This window comes from Salmo salar, unplaced genomic scaffold (assembly GCF_905237065.1).
Source record: "Salmo salar unplaced genomic scaffold, Ssal_v3.1, whole genome shotgun sequence".
NCBI lineage: Eukaryota > Metazoa > Chordata > Actinopteri > Salmoniformes > Salmonidae > Salmo > Salmo salar.
The window spans coordinates 66,632-91,665 of NW_025549899.1; the positions used below are offsets into that span (position 1 = coordinate 66,632).

The window sequence follows — 25,034 nt, forward strand, 5'->3', positions numbered from 1 at the left end:
TCAGCCATATGGAGAATAACCTACAGTAGCTGAACAGTCAGCTCAGCCATATGGAGAATAACCTACAGTAGCATGTAGCTGAACAGTCAACTCAGCCATATAGAGAATAACCTACAGTAGCATGTAGCTGAACAGTCAACTCAGCCACATGGGAGAATAACCTACAGTAGCATGTAGCTGAACAGTTAACTCAGCCGTATGGGAGAATAACCTACAGTAGCATGTAGCTGAACAGTCAACTCAGCCATATGGGAGAATAACCTACAGTAGCTGAACAGTCAACTCAGCCGTATGGAGAATAACCTACAGTATCTGAACAGTCAACTCAGCCATATGGAGAAATACCTACATTAGGATGTAGCTGAACAGTCAACTCAGCCATATGGGAGAATAACGTACAGTAGCATGTAGCTGAACAGTCAACTCAGCCATATGGGAGAATAACCTACAGAAGCTGAACTGTCAACTCAGCCGTATGGAGAATAACCTACAGTGGCTGAACAGTCAACTCAGCCATATGGAGAATAACCTACAGTAGCTGAACAGTCAACTCAGCCGTATGGGAGAGTAACCTACAGTAGCATGTAGCCGAACAGTCAACTCAGCCATATGGAGAATAACCTACAGTAGCATGTAGCTGAACAGTCAACTCAGCCATATGGAGTATAACCTACAGTAGCATGTAGCTGAACAGTCAACTCAGCCATATGGAGAATAACCTACAGTAGCTGAACAGTCAACCCAGCCATATGGAGAATAACCTACAGTAGTTGAACAGTCAACTCAGCCATATGGAGAATAACCTACAGTAGCTGAACAGTCAACTCAGCCATATGGAGAATAACCTACAGTAGCATGTAGCTGAACAGTCAACTCAGCCGTATGGAGAATAACCTACAGTAGTTGAACAGTCAACTCAGCCATATGGAGAAATACCTACAGTAGCTGAACAGTCAACTCAGCCATATGGAGAATAACCTACAGTAGCTGAACAGTCAACTCAGCCATATGGGAGAATAACCTACAGTAGCTGAACAGTCAACTCAGCCATATGGGAGAATAACCTACACTAGCATGTAGCTGAACAGTCAACTCAGCCGTATGGAGAATAACCTACAGTAGCTGAACAGTCAACTCAGCCGTATGGGAGAATAACCTACAGTAGCTGAACAGTCAACTCAGCCATATGGAGAATAACCTACAGTAGCTGAACAGTCAACTCAGCCATATGGAGAATAACCTACAGTAGCTGAACAGTCAACTCAGCCATATGGAGAATAACCTACAGTAGCTGAACAGTCAACTCAGCCATATGGAGAATAACCTACAGTAGCTGAACAGTCAACTCAGCCATATGGAGAATAACCTACAGTAGCTGAACAGTCAACTCAGCCATATGGAGAATAACCTACAGTAGCTGAACAGTCAACTCAGCCATATGGAGAATAACCTACAGTAGCTGAACAGTCAACTCAGCCATATGGGAGAATAACCTACAGTAGCTGAACAGTCAACTCAGGATTCATTTCCTTTTACTTTGAGTCCTTAGTGGTGAATTACTACGACAATAAAGAGAACAGTCCTTCTGTTATCAGTTCATTGTATTGTTATTGCATATGTTTTGTTATTTTTATTATAATGTATTATACATTTGTATTGTTATATATTGTATGTACTTGACAAGGTAAATTGAATAAGCAGAAAAAAGTTTACGATTGATAGTACTTAGCATAATCCTATTTAGCAGTTCAGAGTACCGAGGATGAATCCTATTTCTCACAGATCCATCTGTATTTATAGGAACAGTAATAGTCCCACCATTCTCCTTTGTCTGATGTCCAGGAGTAGAAATACACACAGTTGTCAGCCACGCCACCATTAGGCTCTCCACTGTCCCAATACCTGTAGGAGAAACAACACATAGAATCAGACTGTCCACTGATCCAATACCTGTAGAAGAAACAACACATAGAATCAGGCTGTCCACTGTTCCAATACCTGTAGGAGAAACAACACATATAATCAGACTGTCCACTGTTCCAATACCTGTAGGAGAAACAACACATAGAATCAGACTGTCCACTGTTCCAATACCTGTAGGAGAAACAACACATAGAATCAGACTGTCCACTGTTCCAATACCTGGAGGAGAAACAATACATAGAATCAGACTGTCCACTGTTCCAATACCTGTAGGAGAAACAACACATAGAATCAGACTGTCCACTCTGAACCTACTACTCCAGACAGTGACGTCATAGTGACACAGAATTCATGAATGTCTTACTTTGTGGTCAGTGGTGTGTCGTCCACCCATTTCCAGGTCCCCTCAGTAACAGAGTCAGTCAGACCAATCCAGACATAGTCATATACTCCACATAACCAATTGACCAATGTCTGTAGTTAAGGGAGAGAGACAACATTGTTAATCTCTCTCTCTCTCTCTCTCTCTCTCTCTCTCTCTCTCTCTCTCTCTCTCTCTCTCTCTCTCTCTCTCTCTCTCTCTCTCTCTCTCTCTGTGTGTGTGCATGCTGGGAGTTTTTTGGAGTTTGAGTGTTTGGTGCGGAGGACTCTGTCCTAACTTTCTAGACTCTTTTCTTGATCTTTTTCTTACATTTTATTTTCTATGGTGGAGGGTTAATGCAATATTTGTTTTAGCGGTATCCACCGTTTTTTTCAGAGTTAAGGTGGAAGAGGACAGAGTAAGGTTTCTGGGGTTTGCAAGGTGTGGTATGCGCGATGGCTTCTCAGCCTAGCGCGGAGGAGACGCTGTCGATACGGCATGGATTCAGGTGTGTTCCTGAGAATGGAGTTAAGGTGGAGGAGGTTCTGCTCGCGGTCGACGAACAGGTAGGAGCTGAATTTATACATTCTGCTTCTAGAATGAACAAAGCAGTGGTGGTGTTCATGAAAAGAGAAAATTTGGTTGGTAGGCTAATTGCTAGCGGAATATTTGTAAGGGATGTGTTGGTGCCAGTTTTACCTCTTTCCACCCCTTCGACAAGAGTAGTTGTTGCAAATTTACCTCCGTTTATTACGGACTATCAAATCAGGAAAGAGCTGAGTCGTTTTGGTAAGTTTGCTAGCGGGTTTCGTGTACTGTCGGCAGGTTTTCAGGCAGCTGCTGTTAAGCACGTTGTTTCGTTCCGGAGGCAAGTGTTTATGTTTCTGAACAACAATGAGCAACAGCTAAATGTGCATTTTAAAGTGAGGCATGGGGAGGGGCTCTATGCAGGGTTTGCCAGCACAGACAGTCTACGGTGTTTTGAGTGTGGGGATTTGGGGCATAAGAGCTTTGCGTGCCCACATAAAGGCCATAGACAAAGTGAGGGTACAAGCGCCGGTGGGGGAAATCGAGGTCAAAGTGCAGGGGGAAATGAGATGCAGACAGCAGAGGCTGGGCCTAGTCATACCAGGGATGGTGGGGTAGCTGAGGCTGGGTCTAGTAAGGCAAGAGATGGTGGGGTAGAGGGAGGCTGGGTCTAGTCAGACTAGAGATGGTGGTGTAGTGGAGGCTGGGTCTAGTCAGGCTAGAGATGGTGGTGTAGCGGAGGCTGGGTCTAGTCAGGCTAGAGATGGTGGGGTAGTGAAGGCTAAGCCTAGTCAGGCTAGAGATGGTGGGGTAGCTGAGGCTGGAGGATGGTGTAAATGATGCTGGGCCTAGTCATGCTATGGAGGGTGGTGTAGAGGATGCTAGGTCTAGTCAGGTTATGCTAGTGGATGAGGAGAGTATAGTGGGGAAGTGTAAGAGACTAGGGGGGAGGAGGAGGGTGCCAAGCGGAAAAGGAAAAAGGGTGTGGTTAAAGGCATAATGGAAATTTTGCCTGTTGCTGTGGGGGATGCCATGACCAGAGAGGAAGAGCAGGTGGTCAGGGTGGGAGATAGAGATGAGGAGGAAAGTGAGTCTGAGGAAGAGGATGAGGAGATATTTTTTCAGACTCCTCTTCAATAGGCCCGGAGCTGACAGCCAGTCAAGCAGAGGGGTCTAAGTACACGTTGAGAGAACTGACAAAGTTCCTGAATGAGACCAAGGGGAAAAAAGTTAATCTTGAGGCTTTTTTCCCTGATTCAAGAAAGTTTGTACGATCAGTACAACATGCTATGAAAAATGAGGGGCATGGTGTCCTCTCACCTAGGAAACGGTTTAGGTTGAGGAAGTGGGTCACAACAGTGCGTAAGGGTTTACCTTCAGACACTGTTTAGATGTATACTTTCTTTCTGACACTGGGGTTTTTGAGCTTTGCTATTGGTCTTTTTTCTCTGCTGGCTTTTCTCCCACTTCTTATGGAGACTCTACGGGTAGGCTCGCTCAATATAAATGGCGCCAGAGATGCGGGAAAGAGGAGTGTGTTGGGTGAATATGTAAAACAAAAAAAAGTACAGGTGTTGTTTCTGCAGGAGACACATAGTGATGTGTTGAATGAAGTCGATTGGGGGCTCTGGTGGAAAGGGGCAAGTGTGTTGAGCCATGGGACAAATCTTAGTGCAGGAGTGGCAGTCCTTTTGCACCGGGTCTGTCTGTAAAAATGTGCTCCTCAAAGGAGGTGTGTAGGGGTAGGCTCCTTGTTGTTAAAGCAGAAATTAACAACATGGGTTTTGTCTTTATAAATGTGTATGCGCCTAACACAGGGAGAGAAAAAGGGGTTCTATTTGGGAGTCTTAGACAGGAACTCTCACAGGTAGCGCCTGAGGAGACACTGGTGGTCGGAGGGGACTGGAACTTCACAATGGATTTTACAAAAGACAGAAATGGGGAAGAGCCTCATTCAGTGTCAGTGGGAGTGTTAAGGGACATTATTAATCAGTTCGACTTAGTGGATGTTTGGAGAACTAAACATCCGAACACAAGACAGTACACATGGGTGAAGGTTTTTGGGGCTAGGGTGGGTGCAGCCCGACTTGATCGGTTTTATATGTCTAGGAATCGGAGCAATAGGCTGTTGGGCGCTACCATTCTCCCGGTGGGGTTTCCCGATCATCACATAACCATGGCTCGGCTGTCTATTTCACCAGGGCCCCGGCAGGCATCCTATTGGAAATTCAATGTAAAGCTCTTACAAGATGCCACTTTTTGCGCAGGTTTCCAGACCTTCTGGGAAAGGTGGAGGCAGCAAATAGAGGAGTATGAGTCTCTGAGCCAATGGTGGGATGTGGGGAAAGTCCAAATTCGGCTTTTCTGTCAACAATACACAGCTCTCTCATCCTCAGAGGCTAGGAGAGTATTGGGGGAACTAGAGCGGTGTATTAGTGAGATGGAGGTAGAGATGGTGGGGCAAGGCAATGTAGGCCTCCAGGCTAATTTAGCTGAATTACGCAGGGACCTGGGCAGTTTTTTCCAGGTTAAAGCAAAGGGAGCACTTGTAAGAGCTAGATTCTCCATGCTCAATGAGATGGATGCTCCCAGCTCCTTCTTCTTTGGTTTGGAAAGACAGAGCAGTGAAACCAAAGGTATGCATTGTCTACGGCTGTCTGATGGGCGGGTGACCTCTGTGGTGGGTGAGATGCGGGAGCGGACTGTGGAGTTTTATACTGAATTGTATAGGGCAGAAGAGTGTGATCCTTTGTGTGCTCAGGTCTTGTTCACAGGACTCCCTAAACTCTCTCTGGCACAGAGGGGACGATTTCGACGTTCCTCTGTTGTCCCATGAACTGGCAGAGGCCGTAACCCAGATGTCCCCCGGTCGTGCACCGGGGTCGATGGACTCCCAGTGGAGTTTTATAAAAAATTCTGGGGAATAATTGGACAGGACTTCTTTTGCGTGTTGCGTGAATGCGTCGGGGTAGGAGAGTTGCCGATGAGCTGCCGTCGGGCGGCTCTGACTCTCCTGCCCAAAAAAGGGGACTTGTGTGAACTTAAGAACTGGAGGCCTGTGGCATTGCTCTGTGCGGACTACAAGATATTTGCCAAGGTCCTCTCTAACAGACTGAAGTCCCACTTGGACTCGATAGTACTTAAGGACCAAACATATTGTGTACCGGGACGCTCAATCACGGACAACCTGTTCTTAATTAGGGACATGTTGGACTTGTCGAGAGGTTCTAATGTGAACTTTGGACTGGTCTCTTTAGATCAAGAGAAGGCTTTTGACAGAGTGGACCATGAATATCTGTTTAATGTGATGTCTGTGTTTGGGTTTGGGAGGAGTTTTTTGACCTGTGTGAAGCTATTGTATGCTGGGGCGTCATGTATGGTTAAGGTGGGAGGGGGGCTCAGTAGGCCAGTCTGGGTGAGACGGGGCATTAGACAAGGATGCCCTCTATCTGGGCAGTTATACACACTAGCCATTGAGCCTTTTTTAGTACTGCTACACAGGAGACTGCAGGGAGTGTGCTGGACAGGTATGGGTGTGGTGACAGGCATAGCAGTGTCAGCATATGCAGATGATGTTTCTGTCATGGTCAGGGATGGTAAGGATATGCAGGCACTGGAGACCAGTCTGAAGGTGTACGAGGGAGCTTCATCAGCTAAGGTAAACTGGGGCAAGAGCAAAGCTCTGTTATGTGGGGCATGGGGGGATAGGGCTCCTCCTCTGCTTCCAGGGGGTTTGCAGTGGGGTTGTGAAGGGCTTAAAGTGTTGGGGGTGTACCTGGGCTCGGAGAGGTGGGTCAGGAAGAACTGGGAGGGGCTGTCACAGGCAGTGGTGTCAAGACTGGCCAGGTGGAGGTGGCTCCTGTCCCAAGTGTCATATAGAGGGAGGGTGCTGATAATTAACAACCTGGTGGCATCCTCCCTGTGGCATAAACTGGCTGTCCTCAACCCCCCCGCCGGTCGGCTCGCAGGCCTGCAACGCAAGCTGGTGGACTTCTTCTGGTCGGGCCATCACTGGCTGAGGGCGGCAGTGTTGTATATGACCGTCCACGAATGAGGACAGGGCCTGGTGGAACTGGAGAGCAGGATGGCTGCTTTCCGGCTAAAGGCGGCACAGAGACTGCTGTACCATACTGATGTTGGCTGGAGGGAACCAGCATGCGCGCTGCTGAGGAGAGCTGGAGATTTAGGGTTGGACCGGCAGCTGTTCCTCATGAAGCTGGAGAGGCTGAGTACAGCAGGTCTCTCAGATTTTTACTCTGCGGTGCTGAGGGCCTGGCAGCTGCTAAGGCACACACGAGAAGGGGGTGTGGAGCCTGGGCTGTGGGTGTGGGAGGAGCCTATCTTCCACAACCCAGCCATCCCTCTGAGATCGGTCCAGTCGGCCACCCTGCAGAGGCAACTGATGGCAGGGGGTGTAAAAAGGCTGGGTGACTTGAGACTCCTGGGAGAGGAGGGGTGGAAAAGCCCGGAAGTCTTGGCACAGCAAACAGGAATAACGTCTCTTAGGCTGCTGGAGAGATTCCTGGAGGAGGTCCAGGAGGCACTGTCTGAGCCGGTAAGGGGGATGTTTGAGCAGCCAAAGGGAGAGGGGCCACCAATGTTTCCGCCACTGCAGGTGACGGCAGAGACTGGAGACTGGCAAGGGGGTCTGGAGGACTTGTTAGATTTTAACACTCCGAGCCTGGGGGAGTTTGAAGGGGTGGGAGGTAAAGCCCTCTACAACCTCTGTGTTAAGGTGAGGAACATTAGGAGCCTAACAGGAGTGAAGGCACATCAGTGGCAGGGTGTATGTGGAGCGGAGAGTATGGTGGGTTTTAGATGGAGGGGGCTCTACAAACCCCCAGTACCAAAGAGGTCAGGGGACCTCCAGTGGAGGGTTCTTCATGGAGCCCTGGCCACTAACAGCTGGTTGGCACGGGTTGAACCGGGAGTCGGGCAGGAGTGTCCTTTCTGTAAAATGAAAGAAACTGTGATTCATGTGTTTTCTGTGTGCACCAGATTAATGCCATTAATGTCTCTGTTGGAATGTCTGTGTGAGAGGTTGGGGGTGGTCTTTACTGGTGGGGTGTTCATAATGGGATACAGGTATTCAAGTAAGGAGAAGGAAAAATGTGTTTTGTTGAATTTTCTGTTTGCTCAGGCAAAGTTAGCTATTTGGCTAACAAGGAGGAACAGGGTCAAAGGTGGGGGGGATAACAGACCCTTTATTATTGTTTAATGGGATGGTCTCTGCGCGCCTTAGGGTTGAGTTTGAGTTCTATAAAATGATAAAAAGTGTGGAGATGTTTCAGGAGATATGGTGTGTTGGGGGGCTGTCTGTATAGCTGGGGAAGATGTTTTGGATATACGGTTGTAGGAGTGGGTATTGTCTTGAGTATTGTGATGTTGGTTTGTATCATGTGGTTGCTGGAAAGGCGAGTATGGTACATGTATGCATTACAGGATGTATTTTTGGTTTTATTTTTAAGGGGGAGGTTGGGTGGTGAGTTTTAAATGAAATGAGAATGTTTCAGTAAAGAAAGTCAAAAGTCTCTTCTCTCTCTCTCTCTCTCTCTCTCTCTCTCTCTCTCTCTCTCTCTCTCTCTCTCTCTGAAACATATGTTTACATTGTCAAAGCAAGTTAACTAGATTATAAACAAAACTGAAATAAACAATACAAATGAACAGTAAACATTATACTTACAAAAGTTCCAAAACAATAAAGATATTTCAAATGTCATATTATTTGCAAGTAGTTAAAGTACTAAATAAATCAATAAAGATAGTAAAGAAAATAAAAATGCAAATCAATTTATAAAATTTCTGACATGCGTTTTTCTGGATATTTTTGTTGTTATTCTGTCTCTCACTGTTCAAATAAACCAACCATTAGAATTATAGACTGATCCTTTCTTTGTCAGTGGGCAAACGTACAAAATCAACAGAGGATCAAATACTTTTTTCCCCCACTGTAGCCGGTCTTCTGTTGAGTGCCAGGTGTGCCTACGGCGGCCTTTCTCAATACAAGGCTATACTCACTGAGTCTGTATATAGTCAAAGCTTTCCTTAAGTCTGGGTCAGTCACAGGGGTCAGGTATTCTACCACTGTGTTCTCTCTGTTTAGAGCCAGATATCATTCTAGTTTGCTCTATTTTTTTGTTAATACTTTCTAACATGTCAAGTAATTATTATTTGTGTAATTGTGTTGCTGTCCTGGTGCTCTGTGGGGTCTGTTTGTGTTTTTGAACAGAGACCCAGGACCAGCTTGCTTAGGGGACTCTTCTCCAGATTCATCTCTCTGTAGGTGATGGCTTTGTTATGGAAGGTTTGGGAATCGCTTCCTTTTAGGTGGTTGTAGAATTTAACGACTCTTTTCTGGAATTTGATAATTAGCGGGTATCGGCCTAATTCTGCTTTGTATGCATCATTTGGTGTTTTACATTGTACACAGAGGATATTTTTAGAATGATGTATGCAGAGTCTCAATTTGATGTTTGTCCCATTTTGTGAATTCTTGGTTGGTGAGCGGCAATGGGTTCTATAACTGATTAAAACAATGTTTAGCCAGATCCTAATTGGTATGTCAATTTTATGTTCCTTCTGATGGCATAGAAGGCCCTTCTTGCCTTGTCTCTCAGATCGGTCACAGCTTTGTGGAAGTTACCTGTGGAGCTGATGTTTAGACCGAGATATGTATAGTTTTGTGTGCTCTAGGGCAACGGTGTCTAGATGGAATTTTTATTCATGGTCCTGGCAACTGGACCTTTTATGGAACACCCATTATTTTTGTCTTACTGAGATTTACTGTCAGGGGCCCCGGTCTGTCAGGCCCGATAGAATCTGTGCAGAAGATCTAGGTGCTGCTGTTGGCCCTCCTTGGTTGGGGACAGAAGCTCCAGATCATCAGCAAACAGTAGACATTTGACTTCAGATTATAGTAGGGTGAGACCGGGTGCTGCAGACTGTTCTAGTGCCCTCGTCAATTCGTTGATATATATGTTGAAGAGGGTGGGGCTTAAACTGCATCCCTGTCTCACTCTCTTTTGTCTCTCACTCACTCACTCACTCACTCACTCACTCACTCACTCACTCACCCTCTCGCTTTGTCACACACCTGTTTCTCTTCGCTGTTGATGACCACCAAGTCTGCTCCTCTATTTCTGCAGTCCTGTCTGCTCTCCTCCCAGGATTTGTACTCAGTAGAGACGTAGTAACAACTGCTATCAAGCTTCTTCCATTCTTGCGGACACACTAGAAGTTGAACATTTCTTGCTTTAGTCACTTAAATACGACGTTTAATTAAGTATCAATCAAACACTCAAGGAAGACACTAACTAATGGACGGTTTGGAAGCATCATTTTTCATTTAATATAAGTTAAATTCCTGTCTGTAAGTGACGTGAACTGATACAGAGACTGTCAAACAGAACAGTCATGAGACTATTTGACTCACCTTTCTCAACTAAAGATTGTTTCAGACGTTCTATCTCTTTCTGTAGCTGGTCTCTCTCTTTGGTCAGGGTGTTGTATCTGGTCTGTAGCTGGTCTCTCTCTTTGGTCAGGGTGTTGTAACTGGTCTGTAGCTGGTCTCTCTCTTTGGTCAGGGTGCTGTTGCTAGTCTGTCGCTGGTCTCTCTCTTTGGTCAGGGTGTTGTTGCTAGTCTGTAGTTGGTCTCTCAAGTTGTTGCCGCTGGTCTGTAACTGGTCTCCATCTTTGGTCAGGGTGTTGTAACTGGTCAATTGGTTTCTCTCTGAAATAATGAGATCATTGAACAAGGTAACAGTGGAAAAGTTAATCAGACATTACCAAGGTTGGGGTCAGTTGCATTCAATTCCAGTCAATTCAGGAAATACACTGGAATTCCAATTGATTTCCAATTTTTGGAATTTAAATTTGGCTTACTTTCTGAATGGAATTGACTGAAATGTAAATGTAATTGAACCCTGGTCATTACATCACTGATGATGAAGAATGTTTGAGTGAGAACATATCAAACTCACGGTAGAGTAACAGGCCTATGATCCCAGCCAGTAGAAGAACACACAGCAGCCCCAGACACACTGCAACAGCTCCAGAGTATCTCTTCCACCACTGACAAAACACTGAAGCACAAATGATTACCATAAGAACTTGCTCTTTATCAGCGTTGTAGTTGGTTTCTACATATGTGTCCAGTTTCTCTTTGAAAAACGCATGGAACAGACCACCAGAACTGAGTTCCAGAACCTCTAACAGATGATTGGCTTGAACATAATGCAGAGTCCAGGTACCCAAATGACTGCCGGCACCTATTTCAATCAAAATGAAACGTAATTTGTCATTTGCTTTGTAAACAACAGGTGTATGCTAATAGTAAAATGCTGAATTACGGGTCCTTTTCCAACAATGCCGAGTTGAAGATAAAACATTTAAAATAGCGACACAATAAATAAATACACAGTGAAAAAACTAAGAAGAATAACAAGTCAAAATAACATGGCTACAGTGCATTTGGAAAGTTTTCAGACCTCTTGACTTTTTCTACATTTTGTTACGCCTTATTCTAAAATGGATTCAATTGTTTTTTTCCCTCATCCATAAAAATTGTCTTGATCAATCTAGACACAGAGCCTTTTTGGTACAATGTTCACTATTCGAGCAACAGCCCAACTCTTATGGTAGTGAACGGGTCAAGATTTCCTTCCTGACTGGCTGCCTCCGTGTAGCTCGGCCGGGCCCGTCTCTCTCCAGAGGAGAGGCAGCGGCAAATCAGCACTAGAAGCTGCCTGTTCTGTGGCCAGGTTGGTCACTTTGTCTCCACTTGTTCCCTGCGTCCAGCAAAAGTGGTGCTCAGCAGTAGTGGGGGATATACTGTTGAGCCAAATCGCCGGCCCATCTCCCCCAGACCCCTGCTTGACGGCGCCCTCGTGTTGCAGAGCCTGGCTTTTCCCTCTGCCTGCTCTCACTGACTCAGGCGCCGAAGAGAGTTTCCTGGACTGTGGTGTCGTTAACAGTCGGGCTTGGACACTGTTCCACTCGATTCACCCCTTGATTCCAACGCTCACAACGGACAGCTCCTCGCCCGTCTTTTTATTTTATTTTTTATTTCACCTTATTATTGACATACAGTCAATAATACAGTAGAAAAATAACTCTATATACAATGTGAGCAAATGAGGTGAGATAAGGGAGGTAAAGGCAAAAAAAGGCCATGGTGGCAAAGTAAATACAATATTGCAAGTAAAACACTGGAATGGTAAATTTGTAGTAGAAGAAAGTGCAAAGTAGAAATAGAGATAATGGGGTGCAAAGGAGCAAAATAAATAAATACAGTAGGGGAAGTGGTAGTTGTTTGGGCTAAATTATAGATGGGCTACGTACAGGTGCAGTGATCTGTGAGCTGCTCTGACAGCTGGTGCTTAAAGCTAGTGAGGGAGATAAGTGTTTCCAGCTTCAGAGATTGTTGTAGTTCGTTCCAGTCATTGGCAGCAAAGAACTGGAAGGAGAGACGGCCAAAGGAGGAATTGGCTTTGGGGGTGACCAGAGAGATATACCTGCTGGAGTGCGTGCTACAGGTGGGTGCTGCTATGGTGACCAGTGAGCGGAGAGAAGGGGGGACTTTACCTAAGCAGGGTCTTGTAGATGACCTGGAGCCAGTGGGCTTGGCGGAGATTATGAAGCGAGGGCCAGCCAACGAGAGCGTACAGGTCGCAGTGGTGGGTAGTATATGGGGCTTTGGTGACAAAACGGATGGCACTGTGATAGACTGCATCCAGTTTGTTGAGTAGGGTATTGGAGGCTATTTTGTAAATGACATCGCCGAAGTCGAGGATCGGTAGGATGGTCAGTTTTACGAGGGTATGTTTGGCAGCATGAGTGAAGGATGCTTTGTTGCGAAATAGGAAGCCAATTCTAGATTTAACTTTGGATTGGAGATGTTTGATGTAAGTCTGGAAGGAGAGTTTACAGTCTAACCAGACACCCAGGTATTTGTAGTTGTCCATATATTCTAAGTCAGAACCGTCCAGAGTAGTGATGCTGGACAGGCGGGCAGGTGCAGGCAGCGATCGGTTGAAAAGCATGCATTTAGTTGTTACTTGTATTTAGGAGCAGTTGGAGGCCACGGAAGGAGAGTTGTATGGCATTGAAGCTCGTCTGGAGGGTTGTTAACGGGATCGATTTGACAACATCCGGTGAAATGGCAGAGCGCCAAATTCAAAAAAAAATATTTAAAATATTTAACTTTCAAGTGCACACACCAAATTAAAGCTGAACTTCTTGTTTTTCTAGCCACCGTGTCAGATTTCAACATGGCTTTACGGCGAAAGCAAACCATGCTATAATCTGAGGACAGCACCCCATCAAACAAACACTGACAATCATATTTCATCCCGCCAGGCGCGACACAAAACTCAGAAATAACATATAATTAATGCCTTGCCTTTATCTCGCCATCACAGTGGACAACTCCATTGTGTCCTCCTCCCAGAGTGCTAAGAGCCTCGGCGTGACCCTGGACAACACCCTGTCGTTCTCCGCTAACATCAAGGCGGTGACCCGATCCTGTAGGTTCATGCTATACAACATTCGCAGAGTACGACCCTGCCTTACACAGGAAGCGGCGCAGGTCCTAATCCAGGCACTTGTCATCTCCCGTCTGGATTACTGCAAATCCCTGTTGGCGGGGCTCCCTGCCTGTGCCATCAAACCCCTACAACTCATCCAGAACGCCGCAGCCCGTCTGGTGTTCAACCTTCTCAAGTTCTCTCACGTCACCTCGCTCCTCCGCACACTCCACTGGCTTCCAGTTGAAGCTCGCATCTGCTACAAGACCATGGTGCTTGCCTACGGAGCTGTGAGGGGAACGGCACCTCCGTACCTTCAGGCTCTAATCAGGCCCTACACCCAAACAAGGGCACTGCGTTCATCCACCTCTGGCCTGCTGGCCCCCCTAACGCTGCGGAAGCACAGTTCCCGCTCAGCCCAGTCAAAACTGTTCGCTGCTCTGGCACCCCAATGGTGGAACAAGCTCCCTCACGACGCCAGGACAGCGGAGTCAATCACCACCTTCCGTAGACACCTGAAAACCCACCTCTTTAAGGAATACCTGGGATAGGATATAGTAATCCTTCTAACCCCCCGCCCCCCAAAAAAACATATAGATGTACTATTGTAAAGTGGTTGTTCCACTGGATATCTTAAGGTGAATGCACCAATTTGTAAGTCGCTCTGGATAAGAGCGTCTGCTAAATGACGTAAATGTAAATGTAAAAATGACGAGCTTCTTCTGTTGGCACTCCAATATGTCCCATAAACATCACAAATGGTCCTTTTGTTTGATTAATTCCTTCGTTATATATCCAAAATGTCCACGTTTGATCCAGGAGAAACACCGGTAACAACTTGCGCAATATGACTACAAAATCTCTCATAAGTTACCTGTAATCTTTGTCCCAGCACTTCAAACAACTTTCCTAATACAACTTTAGGTATTTTTTACGTAAATAATCGATAAAATTTAAGATGGGATAAACTGCGTTCAATACCGGAGGAAAACAAAGTGGAGAGTGTTTTTCAGGTCACGCGCCTCTATCAAACAGTACACTTCACTCGACCCTCTTTCTGAACAGGGCTACTTCTTCATTACACAAAGGAAAAACATCAACAAATTTTTAAAGACTGTTGACATCCAGTGGAAGCGATAGGAACTGCAAGCAACTGCCTTAAAATTCTAGATTCTCAATGAAAACCCATGCATATATTTATTGGCTTTGGATAGAAAACACCCTAAAGTTTCTAAAACTGTTTGAATGGTGTCTGAGTATAACAGAACTCAAATGGCAGGCCAAAACCTGAGAAGATTCCATACATATGACTATTTTACACCATTTTAAAGACAAGACTCTCCTTTATCTAACCACACTGTCCGATTTCAAAAAGGCTTTACTACAAAAGCAAAACATTAGATTATGTCAGGAGAGTATCCAGCCAGAAATAATCTGATACCCATTTGTCAAGCTAGCATATAATGTCACAAAAACAAAACCACAGCTAAATGCAGCACTAACCTTTGATGATCTTCATCAGATGACATCAGATGTTTTGTTCAATGAAGTTCATATTTATTTCAAAAACCAGCTTTTTACATTAGCATGTGACGTTCAGAACTAGCATTCCCACCCGAACACTTCCGGTGAATTTACTAAATTACTCACGATAAACGTTCACAAAAAACATAACAATTATTTTAAGAATTATAGATACAGAACTCCTTTATGCAATCGCGGTGTCCGATTTTAAAATAGCTTTTCGGTGAAAGCACATTTTGCAATATTCTGGGTAGATAGCTCGCCATCACGGGCTAGCTAATTTGACACCCACCAAGTTTGGTACTCACCAAACTCAGATTTACTATAAGAAAAATTGGATTACCTTTGCTGTTCTTCATCAGAATGCACTCCCAGGACTTCTACTTCAACAACAAATGTTGGTTTGTGTCACGTCCTGACCAGCAGGTGGAGTAGGTGTATAAGTGTTGGTCAGGGCGTGGCAGAAAAGTTGTGTTTTCTTTGTTCTGTCTAGGTTGGGTGTTTCTATGTAGAGGTATTGGGGTGGACTTCCAATTGAAGGCAGCTGTGTGGTGTTGCCTTTGATTGGAAGTCCTATATTAGTTGGGTGTGTTTGTCTGTGTGTTTGTGGGGAATTGTTGTGAGCACTGCTTTTTTTGGTTTAGCCTGCTACACTGTCGTATCGTGAGTACTGTTCATTGTTTTGTTTATTGTTTTTTCAGTGGATGCTTTACTCCTTTTTAAAAAAATTAAAATATGAGCATCCATATTCCCGCTGCGCCTTGGTCCTCCTTTCAACAGCACAATGGATTATGTGACAGAATTTCCCACCAACACAGGACCAAGCAGCGGAAGAATTCTGGCGAGGACTGGGGAACACGACGGGTAAGGGAGACCGAGAGGCACCCCCAATAATTTTTTTAGGGGGGGGCACAAGGGCTGTGTGACGGGGCAAGATTGGAAACCCAGGCCAGCGCCCGTACCCTTGTTAAAAGTAAACAGACTGGACAGGTCCCGTGCTTTGGGGTAGGTGCCATGGTAAGGCCTGGTATTTTTAGGCCAGTAGGCTCAATACCAGCACCCCGCACGTGCCGGGGGAAAGTAGGCATCGAGCCAGCACCGGAGATGCCAAGCCTGCGCTTAAGACTGCCAGTGCGACTCAACGGTCCGGTGTTTCCCGTTACACGCACTAGCCTTGAGGTGCGTGTTCCCAATCTGGTACGCCCAGTACCAGCACCACGCACCAGGCTTCAAGTGCATAAACCCAGCCTCGCCAGTCAACAGTCACCAGAGCTGCCCGCCAGTCAACAGTCGCCAGAGCTGCACGCCAGTCAACAGTCGCCAGAGCTGCCCGCCAGTCAACAGTCGCCAGAGCTGCCCGCCAGTCAACAGTCGCAAGAGCTGCCCGCCAGTCAACAGTCGCCAGAGCTGCCCGCCAGTCAACAGTCGTCAGAGCTGCCCGCCAGTCAACAGTCGTCAGAGCTGCCCGCCAGTCAACAGTCGTCAGAGCTGCCCGCCAGTCAACAGTCGCCAGAGCTGCCCGCCAGTCAACAGTCGCCAGAGCTGCCCGCCAGTCAACAGTCGCCAGAGCTGCCCGCCAGTCAACAGTCGCCAGAGTGGCCCGACCGCCCCGAACCGCCGGAGCGGCCGGACCGCCCCGAGCCGCCGGAGCGGCCGGACTGCCCCGAGCTGCCGGACTGTCCCGACTGCCTGGAACGGCCAGAACCTGAGCCGCGTCCAACATAGGTGGGTTGGGGAGGGGGGATGTAGCACAGTGCCGTCGTTGACGGCAGCCACCCTCCCTTCCCTCCCTGTAGTTAGGGGGAAATTTACGGGTTGTTTTGGGTGTTCTGTATTTTTTCTTTTGAAGGTGCATTCGGGGTCTGCACCTTTAGGGGGGGGTAATGTCACGTCCTGACCAGCAGGTGGAGTAGGTGTATAAGTGTTGGTCAGGGCGTGGCAGAAGAAGTTGTGTTTTCTTTGTTCTGTCTAGGTTGGGTGTTTCTATGTAGAGGTAATTGGGGTGGACTTCCAATTGAAGGCAGCTGTGTGGTGTTGCCTTTGATTGGAAGTCCTATATTAGTTGGGTGTGTTTGTCTGTGTGTTTGTGGGGAATTGTTGTGAGCACTGCTTTTTTTGGTTTAGCCTGCTACACTGTCGTATCGTGAGTACTGTTCATTGTTTTGTTTATTGTTTTTTCAGTGGATGCTTTACTCCTTTTTTTTTAATTAAAATATGAGCATCCATATTCCCGCTGCGCCTTGGTCCTCCTTTCAACAGCACGATGGATTATGTGACAGTTTGGTTCCAAATAATCCCTAGTTATATCCAAATAGCGGCGTTTTGTTCGTGCGTTCAAGACACTATCCGAAGGGTAACGAAGGGTGACGCGCCGGCGCATATCGTGACAAAAAATTCAAAATATTCCATTACCGTACTTCGAAGCATGTCAAACGCTGTTTAAAATCAATTTTTATGCGATTTTTCTCGTAAAATAGCGATATTATTCCGACCGGGAGACGTCGTTTTCGTTCAAAGACTGAAAATGTAAAATGGACTCTTCACGTGCACGCCCGTCTCATTGTTCTCAGATCGACCACTATCCAAATGCGCTACTGTTTTTCAGCCTGGGACTGCAGAGTCATCATTCAACGTTCTGGTGCCTTCTGAGAGCCTATGGGAGCCTTAGAAAGTGTCAAGTTACAGCAGAGATCCTCTATTTTCGATAGAGATGACAAAGAAAGCCAAGAAATGGTCAGACAGGGTACTTCCTGTACAGAATCTTCTCAGGTTTTGGCCTGCCATATGAGTTCTGTTATACTCACAGACACCATTCAAACAGTTTTAAAACTTTAGGGTGTTTTCTATCCAAATCAAACAATTATATGCATATTCTAGTTTCTGGGCAGGAGTAATAAACAGATTACATCGGGTACGTTTTTATCCGGCCGTGAAAATACTGCCCCCTATCCATAACAGGTTAAATACATTTTAGAATAATGCTGTAACGTAACAAAATTTGGAAAAAGTCAAGGGGTGTGAATACTTTCTGAATGCACTGTATATACAGGGAGTACCAGGACCAAGCTGATGTGTAGGGGTATGAGGTAATAGAGGTAGCTATGTACAGGGAGTACCAGTACCAAGCTGATGTGTAGGGGTACGAGGTAATAGAGGTAGCTATGTACAGGGAGTACCAGTACCAAGCTGATGTGTAGGGGTACGAGGTAATAGAGGTAGCTATGTACAGGGAGTACCAGTACCAAGCTGATGTGTAGGGGTACGAGGTAATAGAGGTAGCTAGTGCCATCAGAAAAGTGCCTTTTTCCACATTTTGTTGTTACTGACTGACTTTTAAATGATGTTTTATCACTGGCCTGCACACAATACCCCATAATGTCAAAGAGGAATTATGTTTATATATATATATATATATATATATATAATATATATATATATACTGACCTGTTATAACATATAAGGTTTTATATATAAAATGAAAAACTGAAATGTTTTGATTCAATAAGTATTCAACCACTTCAACCTAAATAAGCTCATTTATAATAAGTCATTTGCTTACAAGTCAAATAATAAGTTGCAATGAATCACTCTGCTTGCAATTATAGTGTTTAACCCTCTAGAGTCTGAGCCGGGGGAGGGTCTGAGCCAACATATGGAATTGTTTTAAGATACCAAGGATTATTTAGCTATTTGATTTATAATTTTAAGACCCATTAATGTATAAAAAGAAATGTGAAAAAATTATTACATGAAGCATTGAATTTGGCATTTACGCTATTAGCCAATGGAAACACATTGAATAACAGGTTCACGACATGGAACAACAGATAGTCCCCAAAAATATCAAAAGGATGTTTGTTCTGAAGTGCCCTAAATCTGAGAGATATTAGAAAGATCAGGAAACATGTAATTTTTTTTACATATATTTATCCCCTTATTTTAGGCACTAAACTATCTCCATATATACTTCCATTCACTTTCTTTTTACTGGTACCTTCAGAGTGGTGTGAGGCTTGTGGACGTCCTAAATGGAGAACCCCATCCCGTTTGTGAGAGTCTCATCTTTCAATAGAGTGGTTATAATAGTTTGTAGGCCAAACCGTTCAGATGCTACGTAAGATTTTGAGAGAAGACCGATTTTCAGGATGTCTCATGGTCTGACAAACATCGCTCTAGCTCTGCCACATTTCACCACAGATACAGAAGGGTGATATCTGAGGATGGATCAACATTGTAGTTACTCCACAATACTAACCTACTTGACAGAGTGAAAAGAAGGAAGCTTGTACAGAATAAAAATATTCCAAAACATGCATCTTGTTTGCAACAAGGCACTTAAGTAATACTGCAAAGAAATGTGGCAAAGCAATTCACTTTTTGTACTGAATACAGGGGGGCAATCCAACACAACACATTACTGAGTACTTCTCTCAATAGTTTCAATCATAGTGGTGGCTGCATCATGTTATCGGTATGCTTGTAATTGTTAAGGAATGGGGAGTTTTTCAGGATAAAATGTTTTATAGAATGGAGCTCAGTACAGGAAAAATCCTAGAAGAAAACCTGGTTCAGTCTGCTTTCCACCAGACAACCAACAACACAAGACCAAATCTACACTGGAGTTTGCAGAGTTACAGTTGTGATCTAAATATGCTTGCAAATCTATGGTAAGACTTCAAAATGGTTGCCAAGCAATGATCAACAACCAATTTGACAGAGCTTGAAGAAATTTGAAAAGAAAAAGCTCTTAGAGATTCAACTTACCCAGAGACTCACAGTTGTAATCGCTGCCAAACGTGATTCTAACATGTATTGACTTGGGTGTGAATATTTATGTAAATGAGAAATGTCTGTATTTATGTTGTGTGTGGTGTCAGTGTCAGTACATGTGAGCCTGTTGTAGAATCCAGTGTGTATGCATATAGTCAGTGTAGGAAATGTAGTGCAAAAAAAGTTGTGTGTGTGTGCGGGTGCATGTGTGTGTGTGTGTGCATGTGTGTGTTGGGGTGTAAGTGTGTGTCAGTGTCAAGCACTATACCAGGATAAACTGTTACCTGAATGTTGATCACCAACTCCATCCTTCTTGCAGGGCATGATGGGTCTTTCGTTGTTGTATATTTGATCATTAAAATCCATGGTCTCTATTTCATTTATTTTTTTGCCTCTAAATCCATCGCTGTTTTCATAGATTTCCTCTGACATCTTTACACACGTGTGTTCAAATGCAGTAACTTCTACTGTTGTAACTTCTACTGTTGTAACTTCTACTGCTGTAAAGTCTGCTGTTATCTCAGTTGTAGGTTTGTGTCTGTTCTCTGCACAGCTGGAGCCTCTGTGTGACTCAGTCTAATGTAAGAGACAGTTTTAACTGTCAACCTCATTAAAGGGGAAACTGTCTAACCAATAGTATGACACTAACCACCACCATGTGACTCCAGACTTATTTTCTGAGAACCATGTTTGTTTCCCACAGTGAAGATTAGTTTGTATATTTAGTTTATGTTAGTTTAGTTTACCACAGTGCAGATTAGTTCGTATATTTAGTGTATTCTACTGATCACAGCTTGATGATGAAGAGTTAATGATTTGTATCAGCTGTGTATTGTTATGGAAAAAACTAAAACATGCACCTCTTGGGGTTCCCAGGACTGAGTTTAGGAAATGCTGCATTAAGTCTTGCACTCTGTGGTCGGCCATCAATGACCATGTAGAGTTTTATACACTATGCTGTGTCCTGTGTGACATTGACACCAGAGAGAATAGTTATTCAGAGGTGTCTCTATCTCTCTCAGACAGGGTCTGAGGTCTACATTTACTGTCTCCAGATAGCTAGATGTGTCACGTTCTTCAAAATGAGTGGACCAAGGCACAGCGTGTGTTGGGTTCCACATCTTTATTTCAGTGAAACTAGAAACAAAACTTACAAAGAACGTGAAGTCGTAGTGTCACAAGCACATACAAAAACAAACAATATCCCACAAACACAGGTGGGAAAACTGCTACCTAAATATGATCCCCAATTAGAGGCAATGATTACCAGCTGCCTCTAACTGGGAACAATACAAAAACACCAACATAGAAAATATAGACTAAAACGACCCCTAGTCACACCCTGACCTACTACACCATAGAGAACCAAGGGCTCTCTATGGTCAGGGCGTGACAGTACCCCCCAAAGGTGCGGACTCCGGCCACAAAACCTGAAACCAAATGGGGAGGGAAAGGGGTGATTAGTGTCGGTGGCGGTTCCGGTGCAGGTCGTAGCCCCCGCTCAGACCCTGGATCCGGCCATCGCGCCGGGCTGAACGCCGTGCCTGGACTGGGCACCGGCGCAAAGGATGGCTCTGGCCATGGAGCTGGGTTGGACGCCGTGCCTGGACTGGGCACCGGCGCAGAGGAAGGCTCCGGCTTTGGAGCGGGACTGGACGCCGTGCCTGGACTGGGCACCGGTGTAGAGGAAGGCTCCTGCCATGGAGCGGGACCGGACGCCGTGCCTGGACTGGGCACCGGCGCAGAAGAAGCCTCCGGCCTGTTGACTGTCACTGGAGGTTCCGGAACGTTGACCGTCGCTGGAGGTTCCGGACTGTTGACCGTCGCTGGAGGTTCCGGACCGTTGACCGTCGCTGTCACGCCCTGACCAAATACACCATAGAGAACCAAGGGCTGTCTATGGTCATGGCGTGACAAGATGCAAGACGGTGTATTGCAAAAAATGACTGAGCATGTGCACACGTGCGCTTCACACTGCTACAACATGATAGCTGCAGGACATAAACAGCAGAGAAGTTAGGTCTAACTCTTCATACTGCTACAATGTGATAGCTGCAGGACATAAACAGCAGAGAAGTCTAGTCTAACTCTTCATACTGCTACAATGTGATAGCTGCAGGACATAAACAGCAGAGAAGTTAGGTCTAACTCTTCATACTGCTACAATGTGATAGCTGCAGGACATAAACAGCAGAGAAGTCTAGTCTAACTCTTCATACTGCTACAACATGATAGCTGTAGGACATAAACAGCAGAGAAGTCTAAAGTTTCATACTCTTAGTAGTTTAAGACATTTCACCTTGCACACCATCGATGGCCATGTATAGTTATTTTAATCTCTACTGTCTCAGTGAGGAGAGTTATTCAGAGATATGTATTAGAATGTATGTCTGCATCTATCTCAGAGGTTTTTCAATGGCGATAACATTCACACCATTTGAAACTTTGGCGGTTCACTTCCTGTTAAACTGTAAGCAGAGGTTTAAACTGACACTCTGATATGATGTTGACACCAGCAGCAAGATGAACAGTAGATAGCTCAATGCAAGACGGGCGCACTCACAATATTAACTACTGTCTCCTGAGTGACATGGACACCAGAGATAATATTTAATCAGAGATGTCTCTGTCTTTTTTCAGAGAGGGCCTAAGGTCTACAATTACTCTCACTTCTCATATCCTCTTCCTCATCCTCTATCGACATCAGAACAAGTGGAGAGACACTAACTGCATTGCACACTACTCTACCAACTTCCTGTTTATCAGAGGAAAGTATGGTGTCACTAAGAACAGAAGTGTGAATGAGTGTAACAACAGCTATGTGTGAGAGTCAGCGTGTCACGTGCTACTTACTGGGAAAAAGGAAAACGACTTACTGTAACTTGCATGTTGATCATTTGCATGAGACCTGGCTCGGATTAGAGTACTACACTTCTCAAGGGCTGTGTCTGAGGAGTCCTGTGTGTAATTCCTCCCTTCATTCACCAGGAATAAGGGGTGTGTCTGAGGAGTCCTGTGTGTAATTCCTACCTTCCTTCACCAGTAATAAGGGGTGTGTCTGAGGAGTCCTGTGGGTAATTCCTCCCTTCCTTCACCAGTAATAAGGGGTGTGTCTGAGGAGTCCTGTGTGTAATTCCTCCCTTCCTTCACCAGTAATAAGGGGTGTGTCTGGGGAGTCCTGTGTGTAATTCCTCCCTTCCTTCACCAGTAATAAGGGGTGTGTCTGAGGAGTCCTGTGTGTAATTCCTCCCTTCCTTCACCAGTAATAAGGGGTGTGTCTGAGGAGTCCTGTGTGTAATTCCTCCCTTCATTCACCAGTAATAAGGGCTGTGTCTGAGGAGTCCTGTGTGTAATTCCTCCCTTCATTCACCAGTAATAAGGGCTGTGTCTGAGGAGTCCTGTGTGTAATTCCTCCCTTCCTTCACCAGTAATAAGGGGTGTGTCTGAGAAGTCCTGTGTATAATTCCTACCTTCCTTCACCAGTAATAAGGGGTGTGTCTGGGGAGTCCTGTGTGTAATTCCTCCCTTCCTTCACCAGTAATAAGGGGTGTGTCTGAGGAGTCCTGTGTGTAATTCCTCCCTTCATTAACCAGTAATAAGGGGAGTGTCTGAGGAGTCCTGTGTGTAATTCCTTCCTTCCTTCACCAGTAATAAGGGGCGTGTCTGAGGAGTCCTGTGTGTAATTCCTCCCTTCCTTCACCAGTAATAAGGGGTGTGTCTGGGGAGTCCTGTGTGTAATATCCTACCTTCCTTCACCAGTAATAAGGGGTGTGTCTGGGGAGTCCTGTGGGTAATTCCTCCCTTCCTTCACCAGGAATAAGGGGTGTGTCTGAGGAGTCCTGTGTGTAATTCCTCCCTTCATTCACCAGTAATAAGGGGTGTGTCTGAGGAGTCCTGTGACATTGGAGTGAATTCCCTGTGTGCCCCGCCCATCTGACTCCCATTGACCCCAACACCTCTGGATGTTTCACATTACCATTTGTATCACTTTATATTGACCTCAGGACGCCGGTTCACCTCCTCAGGACGCCGGTTCACCTCCTCAGGACTCCGGTTCACCTCCTCAGGATGCCGGTTCACCACCTCAGGACTCCGGTTCACCTCCTCAGGACGCCGGTTCACCACCTCAGGACTCCGGTTCACCTCCTCAGGATGCCGGTTCACCGGTTCACCACCTCAGGACGCCCGGTTCACCACCTCAGGACGCCGGTTCACCACCGCAGGACGCCGGTTCACCACCTCAGGACTCCGGTTCACCTCCTCAGGACGCCGGTTCACCGGTTCACCACCTCAGGACGCCGGTTCACCACCTCAGGACACCACCTCAGGACTCCGGTTCCCCACCTCAGGACTCCGGTTCACCTCCTCAGGACTCCGGTTCACCTCCTCAGGACTCCGGTTCACCTCCTCAGGACTCCGGTTCACCTCCTCAGGACTCCGGTTCACCTCCTCAGCACTCCGGTTCACCATCACACATTGAATTCAGAAAGTATTTAGACCCTTGACTTTTTCCACATTTTGTTACATTACAACGGCAGTGTAGCCTAGTGGTTAGAGCGTTGGGCTAGTAACCGAAAGTTTGCAAGTTCAAATCCCTGAGCTGACAAGGAACAATCTGTTGTTCTGCCCCTGAACAATCCAGTTAACCCACTGTTCCTAGCCTGTCATTGAAAATAAGAATTTGTTCTTAACTAATTTGCCTAGATAAATAAAGGTAAAATAAAAACCTTATTCCTCTCCATCTCTCTCTCTCAATTAAATTACATTCAAAGGATTTATTGGCATGGGAAACACGTTTACAATGCCAAAGCAAGAGGAATGTGAAATGAACAACAGACAACATTAGTAAACATTACACTCACAAAAGTTATAAAAGAATATAGGCGTTTCAAAAGTTATATTATTGACTATGTACTGTGTTGTAACAATGTGCAAATAGTTGAAGTATGAAAGGAAACAGATAAAAATAGGTTGCGATGGTGTTTGTGTTCCACTGGTTGTCCCGTTCTGGGTCACAATTCTTGCAGTTGTGGTGACACACACCTAATAGATATGGGAGTTTCTCTCTCTCTCTGTGTGTGTGTGTGTGTGTGTGTGTGAAAACGAGAAAGAGGTAGTGAGAGGTTGAAAATGTGTGTGTTCTTAGTTACCATCCATGTCTCGGTCATATCCCTTTGACTAGCTGTTATCAGTCATATCCCCAGACTAGCTGTTATCAGTCATATCCCCAGACTAGCTGTTATCAGTCATATCACCAGACTAGCTGTTATCAGTCATATCCCCAGACTAGCTGTTATCAGTCATATCCCCAGACTAGCTGTTATCAGTCGTATCCCCAGACTAGCTGTTATCAGTCGTATCCCCAGACTAGCTGTTATCAGTCATATCCCCAGACTAGCTGTTAT

The 25,034-nt window shown here is 45.5% G+C and overlaps 1 protein-coding gene across 1 annotated transcript; it reads right to left on the minus strand.

Annotated features, from left to right (window-relative positions):
- Window positions 1-1,472: 1,472 nt before the first annotated feature.
- Window positions 1,473-20,270, minus strand: LOC106610428 (CD209 antigen-like protein E). The gene is made up of 6 exons (XM_045713580.1): window positions 19,914-20,270; window positions 10,792-10,893; window positions 10,245-10,541; window positions 9,906-10,042; window positions 2,288-2,397; window positions 1,473-1,902 (listed from the first exon to the last, which is right to left on the minus strand). Exons 1-6 carry the CDS (start codon window positions 20,059-20,061, stop codon window positions 1,770-1,772), a joined length of 927 nt encoding a protein of 308 aa, XP_045569536.1. The 5' UTR covers window positions 20,062-20,270; the 3' UTR covers window positions 1,473-1,769.
- Window positions 20,271-25,034: the final 4,764 nt, after the last annotated feature.

What these genes read in the sequence shown, in the direction of transcription:
- LOC106610428 (XM_045713580.1), bottom strand. Translation starts at nt 20,061, where the DNA reads ATGTCAGAGGAAATCTATGAAAACAGCGATGGATTTAGAGGCAAAAAA. An exon ending in CATAGGCCTGTTACTCTACC is followed by an intron (nt 10,542 to 10,791) that starts GTGAGTTTGATA and finishes TCATTATTTCAG; the next exon opens with AGAGAAACCAATTGACCAGT. An exon ending in TCAACAGCGAAGAGAAACAG is followed by an intron (nt 2,398 to 9,905) that starts GTGTGTGACAAA and finishes CCTTAACTACAG; the next exon opens with ACATTGGTCAATTGGTTATG.